This window comes from Triturus cristatus, chromosome 10 (assembly GCF_964204655.1).
Source record: "Triturus cristatus chromosome 10, aTriCri1.1, whole genome shotgun sequence".
Taxonomy (NCBI): Eukaryota; Metazoa; Chordata; class Amphibia; order Caudata; family Salamandridae; genus Triturus; species Triturus cristatus.
This window is the reverse complement of record NC_140593.1, coordinates 1,194,629,494-1,194,655,669: the sequence shown is the minus strand read 5'-3', so window position 1 is coordinate 1,194,655,669 and position 26,176 is coordinate 1,194,629,494. Positions and strand designations below refer to the sequence as shown.

Genomic DNA, 26,176 nt, shown 5'->3' with positions numbered 1-26,176 from the left:
ATCCTGGCAACACTAATCAATGGTGATATTTTCCTTAAGTGACATCACTTCCTCCTTAAAGATGGCTCAACATCCCTAGACTGCAGGGATAAACCTGTGGCTATTTCCATTAAACTGTGCTGAAAATATGTGACTAGGGGCCATATGTATGAAAGTTTGGTTTTGCGATTCTCAAATAGCGATTTTTTGCGAATCGCTATTTGAGAATCGCAAACGCTATGTATGTATGTATGTTCTACATATTCCTTAATTAAGAATTGCAAATTGCGATTCGCAATTAAGGAATACCTCCCCATTCATTCCTGTGTGTCTGCCGCCTCCCCTGCCTGGCCGCTCTCCTTCCTCCCCCCGTTCTTCTGTAATTAAAAAAACACTACGTTGTACGTCTTGTGCGAGGAGCAGGAGGGAGAGCGTCCAGACAGGGGAGGCGCCAGACACACAGGTAAGTGGCTTCTTTTTTAATTTTTAAAGAATTTGGGAGGGGGGAGGGAGCGTTTTTCCACTGAGTTTTTTTCAAACTGGTGGAAATACGCGTAGAGGCACTACGCCTGCTACACTTAGGGTTAATATTAATCTTCTTAATATATAGAATCAAAAACTGGCTAGTAAATTTCAGGTAAAAATTGCAGAAGAAGTGTAGCAGGGACTGAGCAGACACGCCATCACTGGGACAGGGACATGCGTAGCCTCATGCAGATGGCCAAGTGGAAAACACACCAGGCCCACACTTGTACCAGCTCTGAGGTGGAATAAAAGCTACCTCTCCCATCTGTTAAATCCTCCAGAACTTGGATGGCCTCAGATAGGCAGATACTAAAGGTTTATTACCTTTCCTGGACAACCTCAGAGGTTGCCCACGAATTAGCATCTGTTCTCTTATTAACTTTTTATTTACCCTCCCACAAGAAGAGGGAGTGATCATCAGATAGTTTCGATTTGCCCAAACCATAGCAATTTTCCTTAACATAAGCAAGCGTGGGAATGCAGAGACCCTTAACACATGATAGACAATCTTTAATGAAAGGTTGGTCCAGCGCAGCATCCTCATTCTGCCAGACCGACATCCACAAAGAGATGCCCTAAATTTGATATAATATTCTGTGTAACTGAGCCCGTGATCCTCATGACATATATACTTTAAGGACGTCGAGGGGATAGACAGAATCTTTCTGCAAAAGCGGTTCTCTTCTACCTGGATACCACCACTATTTACTGTACCCCAAATTTCACCTCCATATGAGCTATCGGGACACATTGAGTTTTATAGATTTTCAGCAGCGGCAGAAGAGAACTCCCTCCTGATGGATGTGGAATATTGAAAAATTACCCAACAGAGCGAGAAAATTTGAGCCTTCGAGGTGCGATATTAGGCATCTAAGAACTGGAGGAATCAAAGATAATACCTAGGTTGGGAAAGCTATTGGTACTATCCAAACACTTATCACCCACTGTCATAGAAGGGACTTTGATTCTTTTTGGGCCACATGCCATATATATGACTTTGTGAAACTGGTTCTAAGTTGTTGATCCATCACAAACTCAGTAAACACAGTTACCTGTGAGCGCAGGGCCCTAGGTGTTGGGGCGAGCAAAACCGCATGATCTGCGTAGAGTAAGGCTGGCAATGGCGCACCATTAATCTTTGGGGCATCTAAGCAGGCTTCTCTTAAATGGGGACTTGTTAATATATATAAAATAAATAGTAAGGGTGCTAATACACATCCCTGCCGGATGCCACAGTAAACTTTAAATTCTCAGGTTAGCTCTCCATTAACCTCATACCTAATTTCGGCCCTCATATTCTCTTGTAAATTCTCCCAAAAATGTACAAGTGCTTCGTCCACGCCCATCTCTAAAAGAAAAACCCACAGCTTAGAGCGATTCACACAATCAAAGGCTGTGGACAGGTCCATACGTGCTAGAAACAATGGACAGACAATAGTGTATTAGCCAACTATCAGATTTAGATTTAGGCATTGCTCAGTTGTCCCTATTCTCTCCCTAAAACCAATTTGTCATCTGTGCACAATAGATTACTCGGCAGCCCATGTTCGAATCCAATTATAAATTACCCTCAGTAAGATTTTAACGGAGGTGTCCATTGGTAAAATTGAGCGATAACAACTAGGGTCCACACAATTGCCTATCTTAAATATGGGCACAATAATGGATGTGCACCATAAACTAGAAATGGAGAAATATTCCAGATTATTTAAAACATATATAGGAGTGCCCAGAGATCAGAATTACATTTAACCAAGTCAACTGGGACTCCATCTGGGCCTGGGGCTGTCCCGCTAGGGCTCTGCCAAATAGACTCCTCAACCTCGCTTAGGTTAACCGCTTCTGTGCTCATGACGAGCTGGGCTCGTCATAACGGTCGCGGCCCGCCCATGCACAATTGATTCCCCACCTGTGCGGGAGAATCAATCAATGGGCGGGGTCGTGACGAGCTCAGCTCATCATGAGCTCAGCTCCACTGTGCCTCATGACGAGCTGGGCTCGTCACGAGCACAGCGCCGCTGCCGCCGCCCCCTGCACCGCGAGGAAATTACCCCCGTGGCGAAGGGGTTAAAGCTGGTACTCAATCGTGTATTTACTAGGAAGGATGATGCAGCTGATTCTGGAAAAGTGGGCTTCCCAGGTGACGCTAGAGATATGGAGGCCAAGAGGTGGTGTGAGACAATTCAAAGTACGGGCTGAGGTTACGGTTGCCCAAACGTTTCTCTCATCTTTGATGTTAGAACTATAAGCTAACTTTTCCCAGTGCTGGGCAATGACTTCCGCCCGCCTTTTTCTGATAGCGATTTTATACGATCTGTGCAGGGCGGCTATTTCAGCAGGGTTTCTAAGGTCGGCATTGAGAGCTGCACGCAGTCGCCTGTTAGCACTAGACCAATCGATATTGAACCATCTAGGCGACACTCGGTTCAGTAGTGATAGTTTGAAGAATACTGTAAATTCAACAGGGGCTAATGAGAAGTTCTGTAAATTCAATATTGCTAAGCAGAGGTCTGTTGCAGATTCCACGGAGGCTACTTGGAATCTGCTGGACATTCACTAGGCAACAATGAAAGTCTTCAATAAATTCACCCTACTGTTAATGAAATACTGTACTACCTTCTGTTAAATTCAATAAAGAATAGTGGCACTTTTCTATTAATTTAAGAGTGGACAGTGGTTGTCAAGGATAAATTCAATATGGAAAGATTGCAGTCCACTGAAAGTATGATATGTGTTAGAGGTCAAATCAATATGGATGAAGGCCACCAGTTGTCAATTAAATATGGAATAAAGAGTTTGTACGAAACAGTATCTATAAGACAAAAGAGTAATGTGAATCTAGTGGGTGATAAAGGGAGTCATTTGAAATTGTTTTGTGTTTGTGGGGGTGCCTGTGTCCATATAAAGTAAGACTATTGTTATTTCTGTAGAGGATAAAGGGTGTCTTCTGTCAATTTAGCAGGGTTTGTTGAAATATGGGTTATTTGTAGGGTTAAGTATGCACATTGCTCAACCACTGATAGCTGGCAGGCTTAATTTAGGACACTGGTACGTTAAGAATTTAATTACACAAATACGTAAAATAAGTAAGACACAACACAGAATACAAATCCCACACCAATTTATAAAAAAAGGAAATATTTGTTTCTCTAAAATGACACCAAAATGATGAACATCCAATATAGGAAACCAGAAATATGAATTTTTACAGATTAACCACTTAATGGTGCTTCAAAACATATAGTGCCAACTTGGGACATCTGGCCGCATTTGATCGGGACAAAGTAAAGTTTAAGGCCGACCACGATAGAGCCCTGGGCAAGATACACTAAGTGGGAGGCCGCGGTCAAAATGTTATCTTCGGACCCAGAAACTTTTTCTGGAGAATTTCCCCTCAACATCTTGCATTCCCCTCCAGCAGGCTGATTTCAATGCAACATGGTTGGATTGCTTTTCCACAAGGCCCCGGTCAAATCCTGGAAGTCTGGAGCTCCGGAGCTTTCAGCGGGACGTACCTAAAATCCAGGCCGGGTCGTGGTTGAAAGTTGACTCTCAACGTTGGGCCGAACTTTTTTCCAAAAATTCCTCCTAACTACTCCAATCTTCTGGAACTTCTTCCTGAAGTTGCTCTTGAGGGTTCAAAGTGTCTAAATCACAAATCCAGGGGTCTAGAAGTTCCCACAATGCACCTGGTCAAATCCTTAAAAGCCCACTGGACGCACTCCAGGCTGGGGACTTCTTGGGTGTGATGGTGCAGGGAAGCTCTGTTAACCTGTTGCTTTCAGGGAGTCCACTCCTGAAACCTTTTTGAAGCAAGGCAAAGTCCTCAGGGCTGTAGTTCCAAGTGTGCAACAGGAGCAATCCTTCAGGAAGTAATGCTGTATGGAGGAGACAAGGGTTCCAGCAGGGCAATCCTTCTTACTGTAGTTTCAGGCAGCAAATTTGAGTTGCTATGCAGGGCTCACATATTTATTCAGTGATCTAGGGTGACAAGCAGGGGGGCACCCCTGTCCAATGAGGTGTCGGGTTCAACCCAAAAGCATGACAGCATCCTCCAAAGTGTGGCATAGTCTTGTCCCACAAAGCACTGCACTTGAAAATTTAAGATGGAGATCTTCTCTCCTTTGGAGTAAGAGCTGGCTAAACCAACTTACCAGTGTGGCTCATTTCCATTAACAATCCACCTCCTGCACATTCCATTCCCGGGCCGGACATCTGGTTTGGGTTATAGCAAGAGGGGGTAGGCCTGACTGGCATTCCTTACTGTCCTGCTCTCTTTGATGCCCACTTTGATTTACCTAGCCCCCGACCTGGCCTTTTCTGTGCAGCTTCAGAGCCTTCCCAATCAGAACACCTCTGCTGTATGCGGCCACTTATCACTTTGTCAAAGCAGCCTGGCTAAGACTGTTAAGGCTGACCAATCAGGAAAGGGTGCTAGAAGGCTGGATTTTGGCTCACAGAAAAGAAAGTTCTATACCTTCTTTTCTGTACTAGTCATGATAAATTCAACAGTGGCAAGTTATTGGATTTATCATTGTCAATCTTTTAAGTATTTGAATGATATTTGTAGTCCCTCCCTAGCAATGGTTATAATTAAATAACATATTCAAATGGTAGCCTATGGAGCTAATAAACTACAATAAGGGAAAAAAGGAAGTGGCAGTTTTTTCGTCACCAGGGCATATAACATGTTTTATAATTTCCCGGCTTATAATTGCATGGCACCTCACCACAGGGGCCCCTAGAGGATATCTCAGGGGTGACCTAGCTGTAAAAATAAGGTAGAATACCACTTTGGTAGTACGTGTACCACCAAAGTCGAATTTGCATGTAATTTACTTTTAAAGACAGTCTGCAAAGCATGGCTGTCTTTAAAAAGGACAACAGGCAACACAGCAGTGCACACTCCAGTGCAGAAAATCCACTGGGTCTCTAATCCTCCCTGACCTATTTTATAGTAGGGACATACAGGGTCTGTGATTGGCTATTGTAATTATAACTCATTACCGTATACCTTGTTCATCAGAGCACTGGCCCTGGGCCTGGGATGCAGAGCCCAGGGCACAGTCAGTCAGTTACCACTAGTATCGGTCAAAAAATGGGGGTGAAAAGGGCCAAAAAGGATGACTTTTTACACATGGTGAAGAGAACATAATGCAATTTCACTAGAGGATAAAGAAGAGAAAACTGTTAAATCATTATGGAATAAAGAAAACATATACTTAATTCTATAGGAAATTAGGGTGTTCTGCTGCCAATTTATTAGGGGATAAAGTTAGTCTATGGCCAATTCAGTTAGTGGTAAAGGGGGACTGTAGTCAATTCTGTTTGAAGAGAAAGGATTTCTCCTGTCAACTGGGTATGAAGATGCAAGAAATCACATGAAATCAGCTGACAATAAAAGAGGTTTACATCCAACTCAACAAGGCTCGGGGGAGTGTAATGTGATAGGTGTGAAATGCTGTTGTTTCTATTGTTCTTTCTAGATGGACTACTGCAAGTACATTTTCATGCCTAAAGGGATCATTTTAATCCATCAAGAGTTTGTCATTCATTTAAAAGCAGCACAGGAAGTCTACTATACTACCAGTTCTTAATGGTGTATTATCAATTCCCTATTGCATGATATCTGTAACAAAACATAAGCTGACGTTACAACAATGGTAGGTGAGTTCCTCATTAGCATAAACTAACAATGGTCCCTTTTCCCTTCTTTGCCACGACGGCCGCAGATCTACATCCAGACCACCACTCTCACGGTTTCCATGAGCCTGAGTGCCTCGGTCTCTCTGGGCATGCTCTACGTGCCGAAGGTCTACATCATCGTGTTCCACCCCGAGCAGAACGTGCAGAAGCGCAAGCGCAGCTTCAAAGCAGTGGCCACGGCAGCCACCATGTCCACGCGGCTGTCCCAGAAGCACAGCGAGCGTCAGAACGGAGAGACCAAGAGTGCCCCCGATGAGAAGAAGGTGGACAGTAAGTAATGGCTAAGTATGTATCGACTTTCTCTTTCTTCTTCCTCCTCGTCTGGCCGTCCTTCCATCTTCTCCGGAAACAGAACCTTCTCCTCGTCCTTTGTCCTGCACCTGCCTGTAAGTATCCTCGGTCCAGCATAGTTTCACTCCTCCTGCTGGACACCCATCCTGTAGCTCAGCAGATAGATTTCCTCATAGATCCTTTGGTTGGATCAACAGCCTGGGCGGTTCCACTCCTGCCTTTTGTCCCCAGTACAAACCTGCCAACTCTTTCTGTTTCAAAGAATGATTGATAACTACATTTTGGCTGAAACTATCTTTTGCACATTTTTTAAAAATTATCTTTTATCATTCTGTCCCCTAACAAAATTCCATAATTTATGGAAATAATTTGGATAGTGACAAATCTCAACATTTTTCAAACAAAATGTTCCTCGATTTGACTGTTGGCCGGTATGTCCTGGTACGACCTAGGATCTAGAGCACCACCATCTCCTAAAACTCAAATTATCCGTCTGTGCCCATACCACCTCTGTCCTGCCTCTGACGCTGCCTCCCAGTGTGACCTTAGACACCGAGCTCGATAAAGCCATATGTCAGTATACCCGTTTATGAGAACAGCATTCTCCTTCTGACAGTGGCCCTTAACACAAAGATCACCATCTCAGAAGGTGTGTGTTCTTAAATATAAGTCAGGCATATTCCTCTGAAACTGACTTCCTTGTGCCTTAGACACATAGAATGAGATACCTGTCTCTTGACTTATCCACCATTGTCATTGACCACTTTCCTTTAATACTTAAAACATGTCCCTAGAAACAAAGAATGAAGGGGCATATTATCAAGTGGCAGCGATAATTATCGCTGGCCGCTCTTAGCGTGAGATTTCTTATCGCCGCCTATCGCTGGAAATTATCGCCATTCTAGCGCTGTATTAACAACGTATAGCTCAAGAGCGATAATTTTCCAGCGATAGTGGTGTTTTCCATGGAACATCGCTGGTTTTCCAACGATGTTCCATGGAAAACGGCGATAACCTTGCTGATACAACCCTGTGGTCGTATCAGCATAATCCACCTCCAATGGAAAGTATAGCTAAGTCAGGATTTTAGCAGACCATAGTTTTTGGCGAAAACCGCGGTTTTCGCCAAAAACTAAGGGCCACCTTGTAAATATCGGAAGGCCCGTTAGCGATATTTTACAATGTAGTTTTATGTGGCACGCTTACCTTGCATCTCATTAGCGATGCAAGGCTAGGCGGAAAGAAGCCGTGCACTAAGGCAAGGAAACACGCGCTAGTGTGTCCTTGCTAATAGAGCGATAAAATGATCGCAGCTTTTTGCCCGAAAACGGATGCTAAAGCGGCGATAATTTTATGGCGGCCCCTTGATGATATGCCCCATACAGCCCAATGTCTACTTGTCATGCCTCTGAAACTGACTCTTTGAGTGATCTTAGACACAATGATTTAATACACTGGACCTCAACTGAACAATCTGCGACAACAATGTTGTCCTGCTCCTGACTTGGATTGCCACTGAGATGGGAAAGAGAGAGCTTCTCAGCCTGTGCCTACACCATTATTACTTCAACACTCTGCTGCCTCAGTCTCCATATGTACACGAAGGGGAGGTCCATGCACAGAAGTTAATAAAAGTATTACAGTGGCAGGGAGGACCAGAAACAACCCTATTGGGATTCTACTTCCTGTGCTACTTACATTGACATAGGAGCACCTATGCATACACATATGTGGTATATAGGAAGAGTTTTATGTGGCTCACAAACATCAATCTCCACAGATTTCAACACATTCATTTCTTATACATTGATCTCACATAAAAGAAATGTATTCAACACCATCAAGAGCAACTTGTGGACAATGACTAATAAATCTGAGTCAACATTTGTGCAAGGAGTTCATTTAATCATAAAAGTTTATCTCGGTCCATAGCCTTAGTACAGGATGAAAACAGCTGTTACATAATGTTTGCACGCTTCTTTAATTATTTCTCAATTCTTCCTCTTGTAAATAATTTTGCTTTCCATAACTCTTTTCCAGGTGGATTGATTCCAGCCCGTTGAGCAAATGTAGTGCAAATTCTCACTGTGACATACTTTCTTTGGCACCTTAATTAACAGTGATACCACTATAACGTCTTGCATACTAGGTCCTCTTTGTACCCTGAAGAAGACCATCTAAGTCACTGGGCCAAAACGCATTGACTAACTCCTCTTCGTCGCCGCACCTTATCCAGCATATCAGACTGCTTAATAGGAACTATTAGAATGAATTCATTGTGCATAAATGCAGACCCACCCAACCCCTATGAATTATGAAGGGCTGTCACAAAGGGGCATGTTTGGTTAAGCATGCACTTATCAAATTACTGCTGTCTTCTTCCTATATTAATGTCAGAGACCAAAATACTTTTAATGACTAGCTGCTCTTTTTGCACAAAGGATGATTTAAATTTCTTACTTATTGTCTACGAGTTGGTCTGGATGGTGTTATATAAAATTATTAGAGTGGGGAACGGGCCTTATAGGTACAGTATACTTTACATTTTCCTCTACCGTCTAAGAGTGCATCATGCATGCAGTGCATCTCAGTGCAGTCGCGGCTCATTGGTCCTTTTGTATGCAGATTGATGCTGCCTCCTTGTGATTGGTTAACTACAGTGAGAAAAGAAGCCATTTTGAAATAGTGGTTGGCCTGATTGTCTGCTTCAGCCTCCATTCACAAAAAGGAAAAAGGCAATTTTCCCTGAAATGATGTGCCTGAAATCTTCTAGATACTCTTGTTTGTATAACAAGCGCCAAGTATTAAGACACTTTTAATATTATTTACTTTCAAGGATTCTTTAACATAAAATAGAATTATTAAATGTACATGCCACTGCCTGGTTCTCTCTGACACAGTGTCTGGAAACATAGAACTGTGGTTTGATTTGTGTCTGCAGTTTCTCCTGATTTCTGTTGCCCAATCCACTGTGTGTGCAGATGCTGAAGAAAATCTCTTTTTTGAAGATATTATGTCACTTTTGTAAAGAAGCTGCAGGGAGCTCAGATCACAATGTTTCTGGGATTCCAAAACCAGTGGCGTAGCAAGGGGGGCCAGTCCACCACGGGCGGCACAAGTTTTCCCGCTCTTACCTGCGGCCGTTGCGGGGCAGCCGCCGAGGAAATCGCCAGCCCCTCACCCTCCCACTCTTACACATGGCCGCGGAGCGGCAAATGCAGGGTCCGCCAAGGGCGGCCATAGGTCTAGCTACGCCACTGTCCAAAACCCGTCTCAGATGTTCAAGCTTCATTTAGATGCAGAGCTCCAGAGTTTTTGTGTGTTGACATCCTAAATCTGGCATCAATCCGACCATCTTGTACCAATGTTGATCAACCCTATAGTGAATTATGTGAATAATGATTGGATAGAATCGGAGACACTTCTGCAGTTACACTGATTGGATTCAAGCAACAGCACAGGTGAAAAAAGCTACCTTGTGTTCTGGGGAGGAGGGGAGAAACGCTTACACTGCTGGGCCCGGATTAACCAAGCGTTGCCACTGTGTCATGCAAGGTGGCGCAAGAGAACGCGAGGGCTTCAGTGAGATGTACTACGCCTCAAAAAACCACCTTGCGTGGTTATTAAGTCTAGAGTAACACAAGGCAGTGTACGTTGCTGCATGCATTACTCGGTGTCGGGAAGTCGTTTCAAGGATGGATTTTAGCGTATTCCCAGATTTACTAAGATAGGAAACCTGGGAATGCCCCAAAATGGTGCGCCTTCCCAACAGAGGTGGTACGAGGAGAATATTTTTATTTCCCCTCGTTATTTCCTCTTTCCACATGTGCTGCATTTTGCAACACACATAGAAAGAGGAGAATGCCTCTGAGGATTGTTTTTGTGTGAGAAAGGTGTCCCTTCCTGCACAAACAAGAGAGAGCAGGGATCGGTCCTATCTTTGTAGATATGACACTGCTCTCGTCGTTTGATGCAATGCAGCAAGTTGTCTTGCTGCGTTGCGTCTCGTTATATATTAGTAAGCGTGGGCCTTGCTTCCTCGAGTGAACCCAGTGTGATTGGGCACATGCATTTTTGATGCTCGTGAAATGTGTGTATTTGTGTGTGCGCGCACAAGCGTTAGGGCTGGACTGGCCGTAGTGGGCACCAGGTATTTCCCCAGTGGGGCGAAGGGTCAGGCCGGTTTTGGACCCCTTGTGCCAGTTTTGTAACAGTGCTGCAATATCGTCCGCCTGTAACAAAAGCAGCAGCGGGAGTGGTGCTTCCCACTCGCACCCCCCTTGGGGGGCGGTTGAGCTGAATGCCAGGGCTAGTTTCAGTTCCCAGTCCGGCTGCGGTGTGCGTGCGTGTATGTGAATGAAGTTGGAACTGCGATCTGTGCATGAAAAGCCTGCAGCCTTAGCTACACGTCTTGTGTGTGTGATGGAAGTTTGCACTGCTGCTGCCTGTTTTCTGCCTGTGCTCTGTGTGTGACGGACGCTTGTACATCTGCTCCCCCCATCTTGTATATATGTGGTTATGAGTGAAGATTGCAGAACTGTTGTCCATGTTGTACCCTTGCAGTGTGAGGGAAGCTTGCTTGCTGCTGTCTATGCTGTGTGTGTGAAGCTTGCTCTGTGTGTGTGTGAGACCGAAGACTGGACCCATGTTATCCATGCTGTCGCTTTTCTGTGTTAGAGGGACGCGTGCCTTTTTATTTCCTGTGCTGTGTATGTGTGTGTTGAACTTATGCACAGCCAGTGATGTAGTCTGTTGTCACAAAAGACATGAGGGAGGTAGGAGAATGGGGGCGCGCTTTTGCTACTAACTGCTGCCCTCCCTGTCAGCCACAGGACTGCACAAACACGCACACACACACTGTTAAAACAGACATACATCCACTGTTAAGTACATAGATTGCTGTGCTGCAATGTTTATGGCACATTTTACCCTATATTCTTGGGCACCATGAAGATTGTGAACAATAGTAGGTGCACGCTCTACGGGTGGTCTACTGACCCTTCATAGAGCTCCACCGACCAGGAGGCCTGGTTCCCTCCTCACAAAGATGTATAAGATAAGTGTATTTAAACATATTGGCCAACCTCCAAGCATCTGTCAAACCATCAACTCAAACCTGCAACATTTTGTGTACTTTTGGTCATTAACTCTCCCTGGATACAAATATCTCTCTTTTCTTGGGGCCTTCATACGAGTGACGATATTTGGGGCGGTAATACTACCTTACAACTGCGGCAGGAGTTACCTGGTGCAATATTACTTCACCACTCCTAGTTCTGTACCTCAAACTTGGCAGGAGAGGGGGGTGGGGGTTAAAGGGGTGATATCTCGGTGCTACTCATCGTTTTTTCAGCACAAATCTCGTAAATGATCTGGTAAAATGTATACATATACTTATAATCCCGATCTAGGAACATATTCCTATTTGCACCCGAATTGGGTTCAGAAGCCGCCTTGGACCGAGGGCCTCTGTGGAGACAAGCAGCCAGTTAGTCAGTCAAATAACTTTATTCGGTTTGTTTGTACAAAACTATCAAAGTATACAAAGGATAAAAACAAGCAGCCAGTCATTATTGAGATAATAAACATCCTCTAATATCAGTAACAACAGGATACCTCCCTAAATCACACACAAAAGCATCACTCTCCACACACCAGGAGTAGGAAACTGATTCACTTTTGGATTCTGAGTGGCTACCATTGACAACAACCGCGCAATGTGCACGTTTTGCGATAGTCACTAATACTAACTGTTACAAAGACTAATTCAACAGGAAGGTAAGTGTAGAGTCCTTTATTCCTTGCTCCTCTCTCCATCAATAATACTCCTGTCACCAACATTCTAATGTCCCCTTCAGGGACTTGGAACAAACCATATGCCGCGGGGGTGGACGGAACATACCAACTGAGGTCAGCTGGTATTAACATGGCATACATAGGAAACACATCGTAACACTAACCATGGAAAAATAAGGTACTACGGCGAACCCCAAGTTTTCCTGGAAGTGACGGACAGAAAAAAAGGGCATCACACCATCCACCCTAAATAGTGGAGCCAGTGTAATGCTTTCGCTCCGACTGTTTTTTTTTGTTCGAGTATCTTCATTTCCTGTGAATGAATGTTAAAGTCCCCTCCACTTTGGTTCTGTCAGGCAGCTGCTGCAGCATCTGGGTTGGGGGGACTTCTGCTTCACTGCTTCCTCACCTGCTCATTTCCTGCTAGGGTTAGTTTGCAAGTTTAACTGGAATTGCTAATAAGAGACTGGAAAATAGGAAGTGAACTCAGAGGTGTTTGTGTCTGTGCGTGTATGTGTTTATTTGCATGCATGGCTGTTTGTGTTTGTGTGTGTGTGCAAGTGTGTATGTGAGCGTATATATGGCTGTGAGGTGTATGAGCATGTATATATGGGCGACAGTTGGAACACTGTGGCCTCAGCCACGCGTGTTCTGACATTGCAAGCGTAACCATGCTTTCCTTGGAGCCACGCATATGTCTTCATCACACATTTGTGTGGTTAAAGCATATGGGCGGTCTAGTTGCTGGTTGGCTGGCGGAAGCAGGAAGAGGAAGGTTCGGGAGATAAAGCAACGCAGTGAGGTAAGTGAGGTTTTGGGGGTGTGTGGGGTTGTTTGTATGGGTTGGGGTAGTTTTCAGGGCTGGGGGGCTCAGGGTAGTTTTCAGGGATGGGGGCATTGGGAGTTTTAGGTCAGGGGACAGGAAAGGGGCAGTTTTCAGGCCGAGGGGACAGTTGGGCAGGGGGAGGTGGGGGCTAGTTTTAGGGCTCAGGGAGGGGAGCTGGGGTTGGAGTAGTTTTTAGGGGCTGACTTATAGGGCTCATAGCAGGGGGCAGGAAAGGGGCAGGGGGTAGGGGCGTGGTTTTATGGCTCAGGGAGGGGGGCAGGGTTGGAGTAGTTTTTTGGGTGTAGGGGGTCCGGTTTTAAGGATCAGGATAGGGGGTCGGGGTCGTTTATAGGGCTGTGGCAGGTAGAATAGACTGCAGGAGGGCCGCATTTTAGGGCTCAGGGCAGAGGGGCAGGACAGTATTCTTTACCACACATCTCCCTTTACCAATCATGTATTTTCCACAAATTGCATGGTAAAGGCATAAGTGGTAAAGGCATGCATGGCAAAGACGTGTTCATGGTTAAGACCGCGTGGTTCAAGCTTGTGTTGTTGAGGCATGCATTGTTTCATCACACAACCTGTATATATGGCTGTGAGGAGTGTGTGTGTGTGAGGGTATATGGCTGTGAGGTGTGTGAGTGTGTATATGGCTGTGAGGTGTGTGTGTGCATGTGTATATGACTGTGAGGGTGTGTGCGTGTATATGGCTGTGAGGTTTGTGAGCATATAAATGGCTGTGAGGTGTGTGAGTGTGTATATGGCTGTGAGGTGTGTGTGCATATATATGGCTGTGAGGTGTGTGTGCATATATATGGCTTTAAGGTGTGTGTGTGTATGGCTGTTGGGTGCATGTATGTGAGTATATATGGCTTTGAGGTGTGTGTGTGTGTGTGTGTGTATGGCTGTGAGGTATGTGTGTTTGTGTGTAGATTTGAAAAAAGAAGACCTAGGCAATTAACCTCTTCTGTGCCCATGACGAGATAGTCTCGTCATGGAGCACGGTCGCGCTGTGCCCATGACGAGACTATCTCGTCATGAACCCCACCCACTAATGCAACGCCCGGCACAGGAGGGGGAAAGGGCGTGGCACTGAAGGGGTTAACTAGCCATATATAGACCTATACTAAGCACATTGATATAAACATTGACTCAGTGTACTCAACGTGTACATTAAAAACTTAATTTTATTAGTATAAACTCATGATAAATAATTGTTGTTAGACAAATAGGACACTTAACAACATAACATAAACATATATGTTTTATACAGACAAATATAAAACAATTAAATCCAGGTATTTCAAACGTTAATACAAAAACATGAATATAAAAGTTTGTTTCATGTTGAAACGTAGTGGCTTAATGATGGAAAAATTCTGTTTTTCTACGCGCGTTTTGGCGTGCTAAGCGCCTTCTCCAGGACAGCCACAGAAATTCCTAAACAAACAATACAATAAACATATACATAACAGATTACAAACATACAGTGTACACTGAGACTCAATAACACACATATTATTTATTAATGGCTATATAGCATATAATGATAAAAAGCAACTTAATCTGTATAAAATATAAAACAATTTAAAGAAAGGAAAGAGAATTAGAAAAGATGTGTGCAGAAAGAATCAAATGAAAGTGAATAGGATAACATAAATGTGTATCGTTCAGATTAGTTTAAATACCTATTCATTGTTATATTTTATCTTTAATTATTCCAGTCTTCACTGTTAATTCTTTTGTGCCATTTTCCCTTTTCAGAATAGGTAATTCGTATACCTTCTCTGGTTCCATACATCTATTTTGGTTCCATTTATAAACTAATTTAGGTAAGTTTTCCCTATAATCCTTTGGACCCAGTTTTGCCGCACTACTTTACTGCCCGTAACTAATATGGGGCTCTAAGAAATTCGGTATCGAGACCTTCTAAGCTTCTAGCTTTCACTTATTTCCGGTGGTGATGAAGGGTCTATACTTTAATTAAAGAATTAAATGATACACATTTATGCTATCCTATTCACTTTCGTTTGATTCTTTCTGCACACATCTTTTCTAATTCTCTTTCCTTTCTTTAAATTGTTTTATATTTTATACAGATTAAGTTGCTTTTTATCATTATATGCTATATAGCCATTAATAAATAATATGTGTGTTATTGAGACTCAGTGTACACTGTATGTTTGTAATCTGTTATGTATATGTTTATTGTATTGTTTGTTTAGGAATTTCTGTGGCTGTCCTAAAGAAGGCGCTTAGCACGCCAAAACGCGCGTAGAAAAACAGAATTTTTTCATCATTAAGCCACTACGTTTCAACATGAAAAAAACTTTTATATTCATGTTTTTGTATTAACGCTTGAAATATCTGGATTGAACTGTTTTATATTTGTCTGTATAATACATATATGTTTATGTTATGTTGTTAAGTACAGCATGTCCTATCTGTCTTACAACAATTTATTATCATGAGTTTGTCATAAAATGAAGTTTTTAATGTAAATCTTGAGTACACTGAGTCAATGCTTATATCAATGTGCTTAGTATAGGTCTATATATGACTAGTTAATTGCCTAGGTCCCCTTTTTTCAAATGCATTTTCCCTGCCCTAGGAATTAGTATTCTTTACAGGGAGTCCCATTTTTAGGTCTGCATAGGAGGGCCTTTAGCCGTCGCTCTGCTCATTTTCAAGCACACACTCGTGCTTGTGGCGGCATCCACCTTGCGGGAGCGAGCAGCGGTGCGCCATAAGTACGAGTGCAGTGCTTGAAAAGAGAAGACTGCTCTACTAAGCGCGCACAAGCTGCATCAACACTTTCGTCACTCCAATGACACTGCTCTTCTTAGCACGCGTGAGCGCGCTCCTCTCTCCTCGCCCACACAATGCTACATCAACACTTTCGTCACTCCAATGACACTCTGTGTAGGACCAGGGGTCACCAGGCCCTAAGGGGGTAACGTGACTCTAGCGGGTGGGCACCCGAAGGCTTAAGTGTAAAGCGACCATACAACACACACATCCCCTGAAGCAGGAAGCGCACGCAATAACTGACACCACACCGTAGGCTCAATGGAAATCAATCAGGTTTATCTAGATCAGGTTAGATTCAAAAGCAGTTCATTAGGTTTCAATTGGCAATACCTGAATACAGTGAAACGTCAGGTTCAAAAGCATTTCATTACATTTCAATTGGCAATACCTGAATACATGGAACGGGTATGGGACCAAGACGCGACACCTGGTGATCCTGGAGGAGCGTCAGACACAGTAGTTAGATATAACGCTGCGCATAGCAACTTAAACAGCGTTTAACATTAGGCAGAGGGACATAGCGCTGCGCATAGCCATGGACTAGCGCTTAAGATCAGGCCTAGTACCCTGGAGCGATACGCAGCATTGGCATCACGCTTTGCAGTAGGCCTATGACCATAACGATTGAATAATGCTTTACAGCGGCCTCTGATCCTAACAATTGAGTAACACTTTAAATCAGACCTCTGATCATAATGATTGAATAACACCTTAAATCGGGCCTCTGATCATAACGCTTGAATGACATTTTGAATCAGGGAATCATGGGCAGGCTGAGTCGGGCGCTGAGTTCGACTGGGTTATCTCTTGGAGCCTTACGTGAGGCAGTTCAACCTCGCACTGCCCTGGGAAGACAGTCAAGAGTCCGCCCGGTCTCTGGCATGCGTGTGGGGCAGTGGAGGCCTTGCGGGGGATCGCCCCGGGGGAGGGGCGTGCTCCGGGCCTTTGGGGCCTCCCGCCCTCCTCCCCAGGGGTTACCTGCATCGCTGGTCTTCCTCTTCCCCGGCGGAGACCTCCCGGCGATCTCCGGGTCGAGGGCCTCCCTCGTAGCTTCTGGCAGTGGGGGAGAAAAGCGCGGGGCTCCCAGCCGGCTTGGACGTGACCGGGGAGCTCCGCCGCCCTCACCGGGGCTTCCGGGGGTTTCGTTGAGGCCTTAAGGGCCTGCGCCCGCAGCTGCCAATGGCAGTGCGGTCTGCGGCCCAACCGACCAATGGGGCTACGGCGGGGGCGGCGCTCGGCAGTCCGCCCCAGTCAGGTGACTGGGAATCTGGCTTCAGGCCTACGCGGCCGCGGCAGGGCGTCTGGGCCCAACGAGGCCTTCTCGGCGCTGGGGGTCGCGACTCTTCGGCTGCGGTGGCGGCGGCAGCGGCGGGGCCCCAGGCTTCACCACGGGCCCCGGTGATGACAGGGGGCAGCCTTCCGGCCCTGGGCCGCAGCGGTGAGTGCGCCTCCGATTCCCTCACCGGGGGGGCAGTAATTAAGGGGTGACTTTGGCGCCCAGCGCCCGTGGCAGGACTGACTAAGGGGGATCCCAGGCAAGGTCGGGGAGCGCAGGGGTCAAAGCGCTAGTACCTGGTTGATCCCCCGGCAGTCCAGTAGTGAGTCCTTAGCAATAAGTTTTAGTAGTCAGTTTCAGCAATCAGCTTCAGCATTAAGTTTCAGCAATCAACTTCAGCATTCCGTTTCAGCAGTCTTAGTGGCGCAGTTGGCTCTGGCGCCCTTAGGGGTTCTGTTGCTTGGGGGGGGGGGTTGAGTTGGTGACTAGTTCGCTCCTAGTCAAGCTTGGCAGATGGCTCCTGGGTTCCCCTCCCGCTGGGCTAGATCAGTGGGCTAGTTCAGGATCCCTCACTCACTTAAAAGGCAGCACCTAAGCCCTGTCACTTTCAGAGGCATAGGTCCCTGTCTAGGCCCTACCGCCTAAAACTCCTGCGTGGGTTCCCCAGGTCTGCGTTACTCCAACTTGTGGAAATATGGATTTTTATGATCAGTTATGTCCCCTATCTTGGACCCCAACGGTTTCATGTATAAGTCACAAGTACATGTATGTTCCCTCCAGTTCCAGTTATGAAGACGCAAACACATGTGCGTCCACCTTCAACATGTCCTCTTTCAGATCCGCCATGAATGGGCCGGATATTCTATTCCTAAGTATGAAAGGCCACCGGCTTTATATGGTTCATTTATCCCATTTTACAGTCCAGGCGAGTAGGCCCTGATTCTGCCATTAAGCCTTTTCCTGCCTTCTGCCTCTGAAAGCTCCAGTCTGAGCTCGCATCTGTATCCATGAACTTTGTCCTACTCCCTGCGCGGCTAACGGTGCCTGACTCGGCCTGTCTGCCTGCCAAAAACTGTATTTCACCTTCAAGATTATCTGCTCTGCTCCGCTCCTCATCCAATGCATTCCTGTCTAGTAGCTTAATGAATGAATTCGGATTTCTAAAGCGCGGGTAGCTGCCCTGAGGCGTCCAAGCGCTAAGCATATCTCTGAAGTTTGAGTAAGGAGGAAGGCAGATTCAGTACCATGGTTATGTGGTGAACAGGAGCGTTTTCAGCTGTTTGCGAAAAGAGAGAATGTCGGGGTTTGATCTGAGATGCTGGGGTAGGGCGTTCCACTTTTTAGCCACATTGAAGGAGAAAGAGCGGCCTCCGGATCTTGATTTCTTTGTTTGCGGTACAATGGCTAGATTTGCAGAAGTGGAGCGCAACTGTCTGGTGGGTATATAGGGTGTGATGAGAGGGAGGTTGATGGTCGGGCCTTGCGACCAGAAAGTCTGGTGTGCGATGCAGAGTGATTTGAAGTCTACTCTTTCCTTTACAGGGAGCCAGCGCAGTTTCCTCAGTCCGGACTTTACTGAGGATCTGCGAGGGATTTGTAAGAGTGTTCTGGCTGCGCAGTTCTGTATTAATTGTAGTTTGCGCAAGGTGAAGTCGGGAGCTCCGAGATATAATGCGTTTCCATAGTCCAGCCGCGATTGGATCAGGCCCAGGACTACGGTTTTTCTTGCTTCAAAGGGGAGTAGAGGCAAAATCTTCCTAATGACTCTCAGGATACCAAAACAGGTGGCAGAAAGTTTTGTAGCCTGTTGGTCAAAGGACAGGGACCTGTCGAGCCAGACACCAAGGCTCTTAATGGCGTCTTTGGGTGTTGGGGCCGGACCTAGGCTGGTGGGCCAGAGATTGTCTATGGTCGATGGTAGAATGTGACCCAGGAGCATGAGCTCTGTCTTGTCTCCATTAAGTTTGAGACAAGACTTGGTCATCCAGCATTTGACCGTATCCAGGCAGCCTGCAAGATCTACATTTGCCGACGTACCGCCCGCCTGTGCCAGGGAGACCACCAGCTGGGTATCGTCCGCGTAGGTAATGATCTTGATACCGAACGGACGGACGATCTCAGCCAGTGGCCTCATGTAGACGTTAAATAACGTCGGGCTCAGTGAAGATCCCTGTGGGACCCCACATCCCAGAGGCTTGCTGGAGGAAGTGACATTGCCCTCAAACACCTGGAAGGATCTTTCACTCAGGTAGGACTTAAGCCACTCCAGAGCTCTGTCAGATATTCCGGTGTCCAGGAGACGCCGCAGAAGGATACCGTGGTTAACGGTATCAAATGCGGCGCTCAGATCGAGGAGGATGATTGCCACCGATCCTCCCCGATCTAAGATTCTCCTGGACTCCTCTGTGGCTGCCAGCAGTGCCGTCTCGGTCCCATGCTTGGGGCGGAAGCCTGTCTGGGATGGCTTAAGTGAGCTTAAGTAAACATTCTTCCAGCTACCGAGCAAAGGGCCCGGCTTCTCTGTCTTTATGCAAGTAATTCATAGCCCTGTTACTATGGAAGATTTCTGCCCTTGCATCTAGTGTAGACACTTAGACGCTTGTACACGCACTAACAGTCAGTATAGTCAGTATAGAATAAGATTCTATCCTAAGAGACCTCTCTTTTTGGATAACACAGTTCTTTAAACATAGGATATTAGATATGATTTGGGATTAGGTTGACTTGACCCCCCAGACTTTTGTCTCCACATGTAGAGCTAAATGTCAAGTCCCCTTCACCCCCTAGTTGCACGTCAAATCACACGTCATGCTGCTGCACGCGCATCTCTGCCAAGTATTTTTGCTGACATTGCGAAATTCTTTCATGGAACCACCCATTTGTGACATCATACCTAATGACGTTCTTTAGTTACGCCTAGTTACACCCATTTTAGTTACGCATGTATGTCTTTATCTCTGTTATCAACTGTTACGCCTCCTGCATCTGTTTCACTGTAAATGCCTCTTCTATAAAAATGATTACCTGTCAATAATGTAGAGTCCTTCACTTCCTGAACCTCCGTGGTGATGGAATATGAAGCCCACGATTCGAATTGTGTTATTGGAATAAAGCCCGTTCCGAACCTCTAATACCACGGATTCTGCCTCTTATTTTACTGAGCTATTCTTATTAATTTTCCGCATCAAATTAAGTACCGGTAATTAAATTATTTACCACATATATGGCGCCCGAACAGGGACACTTTCTCATCTCACGCGCCGGAGGTGCGTTGCAGGCCCGGTCTCCTGCCACAGCTGGACGGACAACAACGCGTACCCACAGGATTTCCTGTATCTCCCTCCTGCCGAGCGGGGGTAACTGAGGCTGCGATCAACACCCAGACGAGGCGGTGAGAAGTGCGAAGTATCCCGACCAGAGCCTAGCTGAGAGAGCAAGATCCGAGGTATACAGAGGCCCACCAGGTTCCGAAGTTCCGAAGTTTCGAGTCGAGTCCCGTCCGGTCCAAGTCCAGTTCAGTTCAGTTCCGAGGCCTTCCGTTCCGAGCTACCCGGTGAGTACCATTGCCGGGGAGGCGTTCTGACGTGCACATAGGTTGTGCCGGTCAAGACGGGTTTGGGTACACAAATCCGGTCTGCACTGTTTCAGCAGTGTATCTGTACTGTTTAGCAGTATATCGAGTATGTCTAGTATATAATTCAGAATTACCTAGTTAGTGCCGAGTATTATGCTTAGTGACTAGTTCCCTAAATGGCCATCATTGTTGTTTATTAAATGTTAAATGTTAAATGTTAAATGTTTTAAATACGTTCTGCATATTGTGGTGTGAATGACTGTTCATTATTGTGTTTTGTTGTATTAAACGTGTTCAAAATTAGGTATCAGATCAGTTCTCAATATGCCGCTCTTTTCGAAATTAAGACAGATAAAAACTAGAAAAGGGGTACTCGAAGAAGCTGTTCCCATTCCTCCTAGGGACACTCCAGGGTACTTCATGTATCATAAACATGGCCTAGACGCCATATTATTTCTTGATTTATGGGTAGACTACACCAAGGAATTACCAGAAAGTCAGAGGTGGCCCGCAGCTGGGACCTGGGATGCAGATTGCATCATGAAAGTAGAGGAAGAATTATGGAAAAAGAAAGCTAGACAATCACAGAAAGATGCCATTGAATTATGGCGTAAAGAATCATATAGACGTACAGAAAAAGCATTCAGACAGGAAGAGAAAAGTAAGGAGAATTCAAATAAAGTCCGAGAAAATCTATTAATTGAAGAAGGTACCCGAGCTAAATCAGAACAAGTAGACAGACAAAGAAATGCCCTTATGAATGGTATGTATCCTCTTCTGGCCGAAGGGTTACCTAAGGCTACTCCGGAGATACCAAAAGACTTGCCACCCCCATTGTTTCCGATAAAAGCACATCCCAAAGGGCATCCCAGAACCGCAGAAGATGTTTTCCTTTCCTCTTATTTAGACGACGCAGCTCCCAAGTATGCTAATACTGCACCACATAGACCGCCTGCCGAGGGGGTTCAACGCCAAGACCCTCCGTCTGTACCTCCGCAACAACAAACTCCGACACAAGTTCCGGCAAGCACATCTGTTTCTACAGCTGTACCCACACCTATGGTTGCTATATCACGTTCAACGAATCCTTTCACATCCAGCACCCCAGGCGGTGCTACAGGAGGTACAACAACCATTTTTTCCACGCCACCCAGAGTAAATAAACTTTCCTTTCAAGAATTAGCCCACCAACGTACGCCCAAACTAGTAACTCCCGACATGCTTAAGGAACTTCTAGTAGATTGTAGATATGACCCTGTGCCCGGCAAAGAGGACGAAATGCTGCTGGCATCATTACGTATCCGACGAGCTGCAATATATTTAGGGAGGCTACCAGGAATGACTACACATTTAGAAAATATATATCACTTTGTCCAGTCAGGGCGAGATTCTGAGAGTATTAATAGAGCCATGGAGTACCAGAAAGTGGAGATACAGGGGGAACTGTTACGTTTCCTCATAAATTGTGTGATCAGAAATCAAGACCGACCAGGGGTAAATCCGGAAGAAATGCGAATTCTTACCACATGGAGTCGGAATATATCAGAGGGGAGACATGATAAACTATTAAGTATAGTAGCTATGTGCCGAAAGATCCGCAAAGAAGTAGAACGAATACACGAAGAAAGATTAGCGGTAGACCAGCCTGAACAAAACGAGGAGGAGGAGGAAGAATTAGAACTGCCCACAGGACAGTTAGAAACCATGGCCTATGTAGGTAGAGGAAGATCTTGTAATAATACTAGATGCTTTACTGATCCGATACGTCCGATACGTCCAGATAATAACAGAAGTTTCCAAACCCCTATAATAAATATAAGGTCCCCCGAACATTTGTTCCAAGCCGCTGACAAATTACTCCGAGAACGAAGGGGTTATCATATACTCGATTCTATGGACGAACAAGAATTAGCCAGGTCAGCCGTTCACTGGGTTGACAGTCCCGGAAAATATAGTGATGATACACTAGCGCACACGTTTTTGAACCTCACCCCAGATGAACAGCGTTTAGCTGGAATCTACATGATTCAACAACTCCTTATATTATATAAAAGCCAACACGCCGATCCTGGTCCCTTACCTGATATATTGACTGAATTACTCACGAATAAATGGAGAGGTTCAGGTACTGAGTTAATTAGAGAAATACTAGAATCCAGAAAGCAGTACATTCTTTTTGTATGCCCCGAACATGTCTCACTGCCCATCAAGGAAAGAACGACGTATTATATGGATAGACAGAATCCCTTACGCGAAGTGCACCCGATAAAAGGTGATGACAATCAGTTTAAACGTGTGTTTGTATACACACCCATATCTAAAATGGAACTATTAGAAATGAAGAAAGTGGTACCCAGTCATGACAAAGACCCAGCGGGTTTCCACCGTGAAATTAAAGACATGTTGCTCATGGGAGAGTATACCTATCCCGACATTATGAAAATATTAAAGGTATTAATGCCTGCGGGCATTTACGAAAAACTCATGGAAAAGGATTGGGAGGTGGGAGACCAAAAGATAGATTGGACAGCATTAGAAAACGAAGAAACAGCTCGAGGTCCAGGTTTAGGGCTTGGGGAAAAGACCAAAATATTACCAGGTTTATTAGTACAGGTACTGCCACGTTTATTAACTACGAAAAAGGAAGACTAGGGTGCAATCTCAGCCTGTAAACAAAAGCAAGATGAAGACACTAGTGATTTCTATGCCCGATTCGAAAAATGTTTTGGTATAAATAGTGGAATAAAAGCAAGTAGCGAATCGTATCCACATCTGTTTGTGACAAAATTAGTTGAAAATGCCTTGCCCCAAGTTAAGAATAGAGTATTGAAATTCGAGAGTACCTGGCAAGGTAACACTCCGTCACAAATGTTACAAATGCTACAGTACCATCACAATAGAATTAGAGAGGAACAAGAACATGAACAAAGACGCATGAAAGACACGAAAATGAAAATGCTAGTTTCCCAGACAGTTCCAGCTGACGGTCATAAAAAGGGTATGACACAGTCCAGTGTTTCAGCAGGTTCTGTAAAAGGGACATGCAACTATTGTAAACAGCCAGGTCATTATGTACACGATTGTCCAGTTTTAAAACATAATATCGCCATAGGTAATACAAAAGAAAGACCACGGCCACTTAGACAGGATCATAACCAACAAGGAGCCCCGCAGCATGCACAGTCCATGCCAGCTCCGCAACAGTCTATGCCAGCTCCACCACCGCAGCCTATTGCTGCCACACAAACAACGACACGACAGATGTACCAGACCGCACAGTATGACTATCCTGATTATCAACGATACTCATGAAACAGCCTAGAGAGGGAAGTTGGCTTACCCCTTATCGAGGTCCCTGTAGATCAAGAAGGACCTTATGTACACAGTGAACTATTAGGCCAAGATAGAAAATTTTTACTTGATACAGGGGCAAGCCGAACAACCATAAAACGTAGTGAAGTTCCAGGGGCACCCCTCTCAGGCTCACAGAATATTTCCCTTGGTTTTTCAGGAAAACCTATCATTAACGAAGTATCACAGCCTCTTCCACTTACGATTGGTCCCTTGACACGAACTACAGATTTATTGCTTACTAAATCATGTCCAGAAAACCTGTTAGGCATAAAAACATTGAAAGCTCTAGGAGCTATAATATGTTGTTCTCCGGAAGGAGTAAGATTGTTTTTACGTGATTTCAAAGGGCACTATGTGTCCCGAGACATGGATCACCGACTGCAGACTTTACCCACACATTTATGGGCACAAGGTCCTACAGATGTTGGTTGCATGAACATTACACCATATCGAGTCACACTAAAGACAGGAGTGGTACTACCACGAATGCGACAATACAAGTTACCCCCAGATGCTGTAGTGGCTTTACTGCAAATCATTGACGAGCTTATTACCCAAGGAGTGGTTGTGGAAACCGACTCCAATGTATGTAATTCCCCGATAATTCCGATTCTTAAACGAACTGATCCAAAAGCCCCGCCAGTATATCGATTGGTTATTGATCTGCGCGAATTAAATAAATGTATTGGACCACAATACCCCGTAGTCCCAGACATTTCTTCATTACTGACAGCCATTGATTCCGAAGCAACATTCTTTACTGTAATTGATCTCAAGAATGCCTTTTTCAGCGTCCCAATAGATCCGGAAAGCCAATACTTGTTCGGATTTAGTTTAAATGGACGAAGCTTTAAATTCACACGCGCACCTCAAGGATTCACAGAAAGCCCCAGCATCTATAGCCAAGCACTGAAACGAGAACTTGACAGTATCCACATGCCAGTCAACACTGCCCTGCTTCAATATGTCGATGATCTGCTGATCACCGCTAGAAGCGAACCTGAATGTGAAAAAGCCTCACTGACGGTTTTAAAATTCTTGGCCGAAAAGGGGCACAAGGTGTCCCCTTCTAAGCTGCAATTCTGTGTCCAGCGAGTTGTTTACCTTGGGCACTCGCTGTCCAAGGAGGGAAGGCAGCTTACACCAGATCGCATCCAGTTAATTGCTAACATGCCAATACCCAAGACACAAAAGGAGGTACGGGCTTTTATAGGCCTCACTTCATATTGTAGGCAGTGGATCCCTCAGTATGCATTTCTAGCAAAGCCACTCATTCAGTTGACAACACAGGAGGCAGCCACATCGACTGTCCTCCCTTGGACTCAGGAACATACACAAGCTTTTGAAAGCCTAAAGAAAGCTTTATGTCAAGCACCTGTTTTAGCAACACCATGTTACAATAAACATTTTACGCTCTTTGTTACAGAACGCGAAGGTACTGCCTTGTCAGTACTCACACAGGAACAAGCAGGATCACACAAACCATGTGCTTATTTTTCTAGTACATTAGATCCCGTAGCTCAGGCTCTGCCTGCGTGCCTGAAATCAGTGGCAGCGACAGCTTTAGCAATCAGACAAAGCGATGCCATAGTGTTAGGACATCCATTGACAGTACAAGTACCACACGCAGTAGAGGTTCTTGTGAACCGAACGCAAACACAACACTTGACTATAGCAAGACTCACCGGTTACGAATTGACATTGTTTCAGCCACACATAGAAATCAGACGTTGTAGTACATTAAATCCTGCCACACTTTTGCCAGTAAACGGAACAGACCCACTAGCACATGATTGTATTGAAGTTATTACTATCACGACGAAACCCAGACAAGACTTGACAGACGTCCCATTGTCAGATCCAGACCTGACGTTGTATGTAGATGGTTCATGTATGAGAACAAGTACAGGAGAGTTAGTGGCCGCTTACGCAGTCACAACAGACACTGAAGTCATTGAAACAAATTGCATAAATACCTTGTCAGCTCAAGCAGCAGAGCTCATCGCTCTGACACAAGCCTGTATTCAAGCCACAAATA

The 26,176-nt window shown here is 45.1% G+C and overlaps 1 protein-coding gene across 2 annotated transcripts in view; it reads left to right on the top strand.

The window, feature by feature from the left end:
• The window catches only part of LOC146797023 (metabotropic glutamate receptor 6-like), a 367,831-nt gene that overhangs the window by 306,612 nt on the left and 35,043 nt on the right, over positions 1-26,176 (top strand). The window contains exon 10 of one of the 2 annotated variants that reach the window (XM_085629614.1): positions 6,237-6,480. In XM_085629614.1, coding sequence (XP_085485740.1) covers positions 6,237-6,480 — 244 coding nt within the window. Of the gene's footprint in view, positions 1-6,236; positions 6,496-26,176 lie in introns of both variants that reach the window. The other variant, XM_085629615.1, reaches the window with a different exon arrangement.